The sequence below is a fragment of the Etheostoma cragini genome, chromosome 19, assembly GCF_013103735.1.
Source record: "Etheostoma cragini isolate CJK2018 chromosome 19, CSU_Ecrag_1.0, whole genome shotgun sequence".
Taxonomy (NCBI): domain Eukaryota; kingdom Metazoa; phylum Chordata; class Actinopteri; order Perciformes; family Percidae; genus Etheostoma; species Etheostoma cragini.
Window position 1 is genome coordinate 1,306,687 of NC_048425.1, and position 9,189 is coordinate 1,315,875.

A 9,189-nucleotide genomic window follows, 5' to 3' on the forward strand; every position below is an offset into this window, starting at 1 on the left:
ACACACACACACATACACACACACACACACACACACACACACAGTCACACACACACAGTCACACACACACAGTCACACACATTTAAAACGCAACTTATGACAACAGACTTTACCTGAGGACACTGAACGTGTCACACACCTGGCAGCGGTTTCCTACGGTGAACTGCATCCCAGCAGCGATGAAGTAGTCCCTCTTCTGTTGGGCTGAAAGGAACAAACACAAACATCTTTTAATAATAAGATTATTATAATAATAATAATAATAATTTTATAAACCCGATCCCAATGTTAGATTATAAAAACTTCCTGGTGGGCGCCCAGGTAGCTCGGTTGGTAGAGCGGGCGCCCATACACTAGAGGTTTGCACCTCCTCGTTTGACTCCGCCCTGAGGCCCTTTGCTGCCCATTTGAAATCCTTTTATGATTTATGACTCCTTTTTAAACATATATCGGCCGAAATATCGGAATTTGGGATTTTAAACAACCAAATATTTGTGTCGGTATCAGCTTTAATAATCCTTTATCTGTCGGGCTTTAATGGAAATGTCTGAGAGATCCTTTATGTGGATAATATATAAAGGACGGCACTAATAAAAGCCTTTTTATTGACATTTTGCTCCTTTCCTCGGGATATCTTGAAATGTTTGCGTCCAATCAGCAGAAAGCGACAGTTCGTCTGCACGGCTCACCTCTCTTGGTCTTGTGCCAGACGTCGTACTCTATGTTCCTGAACAGAGTCGGGTTCAGTGAACGTCTCACACGATCGGACAGACGACCACGGCCGCCACGGCCCTGAGAGACAGACAGAATAAGACAGAGGGAGAGAGAGAGAGAGAAAGAAAGAGACAGACAGAAAGAGAAAGCAAGAGAGAGAGAGAGACAGAAAGAGAAAGAGATAGACAGAGAAAGAGAGACAGAAAGAGAAATAAATACAGAGAGAAAGAAAGAGACAGGAAAGAGAAATAAAAAAAGACAGAGAAAGAGAGACAGAAAGAAAGGTAGAGTGAGAGAGAAAGACAAACACACGGTTACACTGATATTGTCTTCAACAACAGAGGACGTTAACGGTGTGTTCAGGAACTTAATGTCTCACCCGGTAACTTGTGTGTCTTGAAGTCGCCGCGCTCGGCACGACGTCCTCCCTGCGTCGTAAAAAAACAGCATGAGGACACACACACACACACACACACACACACACACACACACACACACACACACACACACACACACACACACACACACACACACACACACACACACACACACACACACACACACACACACACACACACACACACACACACACACACACACACACACACACACACACACACACACACACACACACACACACACACACACACACACACACACACACACACACACACACACGCTTTTTAAAGACTATCTTTTAGCTTTAAGAAGGACGAGAAGTTTAACAACACTTAAAAAACTACCTTAAAAGAAGATGTGGACGCCGCAGCGAGGCCGGTCTGCTCGGTTGTTTTTCGGGGAATGATTGTAAAGATTTCCAAAGAATATGTCGAGTGTGTTACCTGTCTAACTGGGACGTTTTGGGGACTGACTGGTGGGACTGGAGATCCACTGGTGAGAGATAACGAGGCGTAACCACGTATCAGCTGATTTAAAGAGCTCTCGTTACAGTATTGTGTCGCCAGGTAACTTCCTGTAATGTTGTACGTGGCGTTTTCTTTTCAAAACCAGTTCCTTCCTGACACTATTCTGCAGAGACACCATCGCTGCGTCTGATTGGCTCACAGAAATGCATCAACCCAGAGCATCCCCCCCCCCCCCCCCCCCCCCCCCCCCCCCCCCCCCCCACCAAATCCCAGAATGCATCTGTGGTGTATCCAGATCTTTCTCCAACGTGAGACTACATGCAGGTAGGTAAGAAGTATATTGTGGAAATCTTTCTTTGAGTTGGATTTTTTGGATTAAGATCAAGACGATTGTGATTGGTTTAAAGAGACGCCGATAGACCGGAGCTGTGTGGACTCGCCAGACCCTCCTCCACGGCGCTGTGGAGGAGGGTCTGGCCCAGGTGGACAGGGTTCCTACCAGAGCGGCTCGGCGGGGTCCACGTCGGACTCGTCGCTGCTGTTGCAGGCGTTCATGCCGTCGTCGCTCAGGAGATCGTTGGCCCGGGCGACCCGCTGGCACATGCTCAGAGCGCCGCGCTCCACCCGGAAGACGTCGTCGTACAGCAGCTCGTACAAGATGGCTGACGGAGGAGGACGAGACAAAGGGACGAGACAAAGGGATGAGAAGTCAGGGACGAGAAGAAGTCCGGGACAAGAAGTCCGGGACGAGAAGAAGTCAGGGACGAGACACAGGGACAAGAAGTCAGGGACGAGAAGAAAGTCAGGGACGAGAAGTCAGGGATGAGACACAGGGACGAGAAGTCAGGGATGAGACACAGGGACGAGACACAGGGACAAGAAGTCAGGGACGAGAAGTCAGGGATGAGACACAGGGACGAGAAGTCAGGGACGAGAAGTCAGGGACGAGACAAAGGGCAAAAAAGGATAAAAACCATTCTGCACTTTAAGGATGTGGAGCAATGGACGTAAAGGAGAAGAGGGCAGATGGAGCGATGCAGAGAGAAATAAAGAGAGAAATAATAGAGAAATAAAAAGAGAAATAATAGAGAAATAAAAGAGAGAAATAATAGAGAGAAATAATAGACAAATATTAGAGAAATAATAGAGAGAAATATTAGAGAAATAATAGAGGAATAAAGACAAATATTAGAGAGAAATATTAGAGAAATAAAGGGAGAAATAAAAAGAGAAATAATAGAGAAATAAGAGAAATAATATAGAGAAATAATAGAGAAATACAGAGAAATATTAGAGAGAAATAAAAAGAGAAATAATAGAGGAATAAAGAAAGAAATATTAGAGAAATAATAGAGGAATAATCGAGAAATATTAGAAAGAAATAATCGAGAAATATTAGAGAGAAATAATAGAGAAACAATCACTAAATACGCCTTAGAGCTTTTTGGAGGTTTCCATTCTAAAGACCAAGGGGACATCACTGGTCTTTAATAATAAAGATCCCCGTTAACCGTCCCGTTGAGGACTGACCCGGCTCCCAGAACAGATAGTCTTGGTCTGAAAGGAACCGGGTCCCTGCAACGAGACGTAGATTATCGCTTAGCCCCGTCCCAAACCGCGGGACCTCTTCACAGGACCAAAGGACAGGAAGTAGGAAGTCCTTTATTACTGGAATTAATAAAGTACTCCGACTCAACTCTACAGATCTGTGGGCCAGAGTTAAAAAAAAAAACTGAATTTAGTGTGAAACACTCACACTGGCAGAGAGCGGCGTCCTTCACGTGGCTGATGGAGTAAACGCTGTCGTAGTGATTCCCGTTCAGAAAACACAACCGCACCTGAGAGGAGGAGAAGAAGAAGAAGAAGAAGAAGAAGAAGAAGAAGAAACAAAATGAGTTTAAAAATCCCCAAATTCAGGATTTTGCAGAATTCCAGCCACTAGAGCCTTTCTTTAGCATGTGCCATTTATGTGTCTGTAGCTTCTCTGGCAGAGAAAGGGAAGGTAACCTTCCCTCTTATGACCTCATAAGGGGCAAGATTGGAGGAAGACAGAAGCGGTTCAAGTTTTCTATTCTCACCTTGTCCTTGAAGTTGTTGTCTGTGATGTTGACGGCTGGTTTGCCGGGCTCCTGGAAGATCAGGAAATCCCTCCTACAAAGACACAGAGACAGACACAGAGACACAGAAACACACAGAGACACACAGACACAGAGACACACAAACACACACAGACACACAGACACACAGACAGAGACACAGAGACACACAGATACACACACAGAGACACAGACAGAGACACACAGACAGAGACACACAGACACAGAGACACACAGAGACAGAGACACACAGAGACAGAGACACACAGACACAGAGACACACAGACACACACACACAGACACAGAGACACACAGACACACAGAGACAGAGACACACAGAGACAGAGACACACAGACAGAGACACACAGACAGAGACACACAGACAGAGACAAACAGACACACACACACAGACACACAGACACAGAGACAGAGACACACAGACACATACAGACAGAGACACACAGACACAGACACACAGAGACAGAGACAGAGACACACAGACACAGAGACACACAGACACACACACACAGACACACAGAGACAGAGACACACAGAGACAGAGACACACAGACACACACACACAGACACAGAGACACACAGACACACAGAGACAGAGACACACAGAGACAGAGACACACAGACAGAGACACACAGACACACACACACACAGAGACAGAAACACAGAATTTCAGAATTGTTTTTAAAACCACAAACAAGCCCCGGGGCAGTTTGACCCGAGAGACAGGAGACGGTCCCGGCGGTTTAGACAACACCAGGGTCTCAATGTTACATGTTGAGAGCTTCTGTACCAAAGGTGCAGGATCAGTGAAGTCCATCTTATATTGTCTCATCTCATGTCCGTTTAACCAACTCTTACCTGTACATGACGGCCAGCGCGTTGATCTCCACCTCTCCCACCCATTGCTGAAAGAGAGGGAACCACAAACTAAATCCATAACATCATATTCATAACATAATTCAGTTATTGTTACATCAAAGACCAACTCCAGAAAAGATGAGCTAGTCCACCAAAACAAGGGGAGAGAAGGACTGACTCCTTACCTGCGGGTCCTGGAGCTTGACGAGGTATTCCTCGAAGTCTCCTTCAATAAACTGCAACACAGGAAACACACGATTATATTATAGGACCCAGGTTAGTCTCCACGCCGTCACATGTAGACGTAGTGCTGCTTGATTATGGAAGGGGGGGGGGGGGGTAATCATCACGATACTTACCCCAAGATACGATATTATTGCGATTTTACACGTATTGCAAATTCTGCACTATATTGCCATTTATAACCTTTTTTCCAACTTCCAATTTTTCTCCAATTTCAAATGACGTCCCCAAAAGAAAACTTTTGCAGCGTCCGTCTCTCCACAAATGTACGTATGTAGAAGCATAAATCACACACAATAGATCACACATAGTGTGTGTGTGTGTCCCGAAAAGCCCATTCTCAACCAGGTGAGACTGTGTGAGACTGTGTAAGACTGTGTAAGACTGCATGAGACTGCGTCAGACTGTGAGAGACTGTATGAGACTGTATGAGACTGTATGAGACTGTATGAGACTGCGTGAGACTGCGAGGCCGCGTGAGACCACGTGAGACTACATGAGACTGCATCAGACTGCGTGAGACTGCGTGAGACTGTGAGACCGCGTGAGACTACATGAGACTGCGTGAGACTACATGAGACTGCGTGAGACTACGTCAGACTGCGTGAGACTGTGAGACTGCGTGAGACTGCGTCAGACTGTGAGAGACTGCATCAGACTGCGTGAGATTCTGTGAAACTGCATGAAACTACGTAAGATTCTGTGAGACTACGTGAGACTGCGTGAGACTACGTGAGACTGCGTGAGACTGTGTGAGACTGTGTGAGACTGTATGAGACAGCGTGAGACTACGTGAGACTGTATGAGACTGCGTGAGACTGCGTGAGACTGCATGAGACTACGTGAGACTGCGTGAGACTGTTATCTGGTGTCAGGCAACACGTACCGCCTCGTAGCTCTCTCTGTTCTCCTTCAGGAACGCCACACACTCGGCCCGGACTCTAGTGTGAAGGCTCTGGCAGTGCAGCACCTTAAACGGGGTCAAAGGTCAACAGTTAACAGCACGGCCGGTAACACTCAAACACAAAGGAAGACTTATGCGTACATATGAGACATTCTGTGTCAGTTTTGGGTCATTTTTGTCTTCTTTGGGGTTGTTTTGTGTCTCCGAGGTCGTCTGGCGTCTCTTAGGAGTCAGTTTGAGTCTCTTTGTGGTGGTTCTGGGTCTCCCTTATATTAGACATCATTTTGGGCCGTTATCCCCCCATATCTGAGTCTAAAACGTCATTAAGAGAATGAGAGTGTGCAACGCAGTAATCAGAGCAAAGGGGGGTACATTGAAGAAACTAGAACATGTTTTCTATAAGTCCATAACTCCACATGTGTTTATTCATAGTTCTGATGCTTCAGTCATAATCTACAACGTAAATAGTCGTGAAGATAACAGAAAAACTCATTGAATGAGAAGGTGTGTCCAGACTTTGGCCTTGACTGTATAAGTCCAGGATTTCTTGTTAAACCAGTTTTAAGAACCTGCTCCGCGTGCGTGCTTCACAACAACGGAAATCATTGCCGGTAAAACTACAAAAATTAACCCATCGATCAGAAGATTAATAAGCAACTATTACCTATGTTTACTCTTTCCAGTGTATGTTGTGATTTTACCCATTTTTTATTAAGCCCGTTGGTAGTTATAAAGTGCTATATACGTACATTTTGATTTGATTTTGATTTATTACGATAATCAAGTCCCCGTTTTTATTGTTTTTAGGTCACAATTAAAGCAAAAAGTTACAAATGCTATTTTCTGTTAAGACTTATTCATATATTCTAAATATACATATTAAATAAATATTAAATATTATATATTTAAGATGACCAAGCCACAACAATTAAGGTTGTTTGAGGTTTCCTGTTATTATTAAATATTAGATTTTTAAGATGATTAGGCCACCACAATAAAGCCTTTTTGATTTTTCTTGTTAGAGTGCCTTACAGACATTTTTGTAATGTATACATCAATGTGTTCCTTAATTTGACCTTTTTTTGTCATTTCTCTCACACACACACACACACACACACACACACACACACACACGTGTGTATTTATCTTTTGGAGCTATGTCTCATAAACATATAACATATCATCTATACTTAAAACTTTATAAGGCCTTCATAATAAAAGACCAAACTTTATTGATGTATGTCTCACTAACAGCGCATTCCGAGTCTCACAATCAGAAGCGCATTAAGAAAAGTGACAAATTTAAGTTCACTTGACGTGTAAAGTGTTTAAATGTTAACTCTCAGCGTTGGAAGTCCGCTGACAACCTTGTTACTTAAGCTAGCCTTAATTCGGCTAACATTACGACACACTTGCTAGCCCGCATTAGCACAACAACCTGACCAAGCCCAGCCCAGCACTGTTACCTGTGCTAAGTTGAGCTAGTTAGGAACTAGCCCTTTTTCAACTACTTGTATCACTTTACCTGCTCGGCGACAGCCCGAAACAAGCACGAGCCGTCTTTGGCAATCTTCTTCCGATGCAAATCCAATCCCTTCAGGTAGTCATCCATTTGTTTCTCCGCTCCCCTTTCATCATTACTTTGCATGCTTCCGCCGCCGTTCATGCTAGCGGGCGCTAGCGCTGAAGCTCGCTAGCTAGCCAGCTAGATGGCGAAATAACGCGACCTGCGTGTTTAACGTCACCGGCGTTGTCAATAACGGCGCCAAAGAGAGTTTTAACCTACATCTACGATCTAACGAGAGTCAGGAACAACAATGGCGGCGCCTGGTTTCGTTTTCCAGGAAGCCCTAGTCATCCCCGCGAGGGTACTCCCGGCCGTCAGAAAGTGAAAGTAGTACGCTCAACTTTCAGCTCGCAGTTAGCGGCAGCTAGCAACCTAGCTACACACCCCCTTCTTCTTCTTCTTCTACGGTGTCAAGTTAGCGCAGAGCACGTCACAGCACTTCCTGTTTTTTTGTGTTTTTTTTACAAAATAAAGGTCTGAATAAAATCTTTGTCTAAAACATACATACACTTTGTTTTCTTACGTTTTACTTTTACTTAACCCTCCTGTTGTCCCGGGTCAAATTTGACCCCTTTTAATGTCTATATCTGAAATATGAGTTTCTTTTTAACCAAATTACCATAAAAATTGATTGGATTCCTTAAAACGCTCTTTTTTAAAACACAATGAATCACTTTTATTCCTCTGATCTTTACTAAGAGTCAAAATAATTTATTATTTCGGCTTTTTTTTAACTCTAATATTAGGTATAATTCTACATAAAGGAGGGTTATTGACCATGAATTCCGAAAAGTAGTAAAACTAGTAAGGTGGTGTTAGTGAAAACTACAAAAATGTCTGAAAAAGGGACCAAAATGTCAACATTTTGTCCATTTTTGACCCGAGAGGACAACACAAGTGTTAAGTAAAATTAGCATCCTACTTCCACCAATGTCATGAAAAGAAAAGATCCAAAAAGATGAGAAACTTTCTCAAAATAATCAGTTCGCAAAACAATAAAATCTCAAAATAATGTTCAAATTATCTAAAAAAAATATTGAGAGGCTTGAGACTCATTATAATGGCTGACAGGATAAATATGAGTTAGTAAGTAAAATGTAAATGTAAGTTAAATTCCAGTGATTGATTTTCAGAATAAAATGAAATTATGGCTCGGAACTTTACTGTCACGTTTTTCAAAATAAAACGCAATTAAGTAAATTCGAATAGAAAATGAATTGCTTAGAAAAAAAACACTGAACAACATGTTATATAACACTGGAATAGAACATTTTTTAAATTATTTCCTGGAAGTTTTCTAGGAAATAATGTTTTTTTTAATGCATTTAGTCCATTTTCTGTCTTTATAAATATCTAAATGATATAATTATTAAAGGGATAATTGATAAAAATGGATAAAAGGAAACAAAAGACACGTTATTAGACGTTGTGGACATGTAAAATAATAATATTCTCCTTCAGGCCTTGACCTTTGACCTTTAAAGAGAAGAAAGTGATTGTCTATTTTCTTTTTATCTTTTTGACTTCTTCTTCAGCCGTTTTCTCCATTTTCACCTTTTCTCTCTGCTTCTTCTCAATGCCATATGTATGTATGTGTGTGTGTGTGTGTGTGTGTGTGTGTGTGTGAGTGTGTGTGTCTCTATGCATGTCTCTGTGTGTGCGTGTCTCTGAGCACATATGTGTGTGTCTGTGCGGGTGTGAGTGTCTAAGTGCATGTGTGTGTGTGTGTGTTTCTGTGAGTGTGCGTGACTCTGTGCATGTGTGTGTGTGTGTGTGTGTGCGCGAGTCTCTGTGTGTTTGTCTCTGTACGTGTGTGTCTCTGTGCGTGTGTGTGTCTCTGTGCATGCGTGTGAGCGTCTGTGTGTGTGCGTGTCTCTGAGCGCGTGTGTGTGTCTGTGTGTGTGCGTGTCTTTGTGCTTGC

The 9,189-nt window shown here is 43.1% G+C and overlaps 1 protein-coding gene across 1 annotated transcript in view; it reads right to left on the minus strand.

The window, feature by feature from the left end:
- otud4 (OTU deubiquitinase 4) overlaps positions 1-7,663 on the minus strand; it is a 15,797-nt gene extending 8,134 nt beyond the window's left edge. The window contains exons 1-10 of the mRNA XM_034857328.1: positions 7,227-7,663; positions 5,684-5,767; positions 4,740-4,790; positions 4,555-4,601; positions 3,659-3,731; positions 3,337-3,418; positions 2,080-2,242; positions 1,094-1,142; positions 690-792; positions 114-204 (exon numbers count right to left, since the gene is read on the minus strand). Coding sequence (XP_034713219.1) covers positions 114-204; positions 690-792; positions 1,094-1,142; positions 2,080-2,242; positions 3,337-3,418; positions 3,659-3,731; positions 4,555-4,601; positions 4,740-4,790; positions 5,684-5,767; positions 7,227-7,367 — 884 coding nt within the window. The 5' untranslated portion in view covers positions 7,368-7,663. The remainder of the gene's footprint in view (positions 1-113; positions 205-689; positions 793-1,093; positions 1,143-2,079; positions 2,243-3,336; positions 3,419-3,658; positions 3,732-4,554; positions 4,602-4,739; positions 4,791-5,683; positions 5,768-7,226) is intronic.
- Between the last annotated feature and the right edge of the window lie 1,526 nt (positions 7,664-9,189).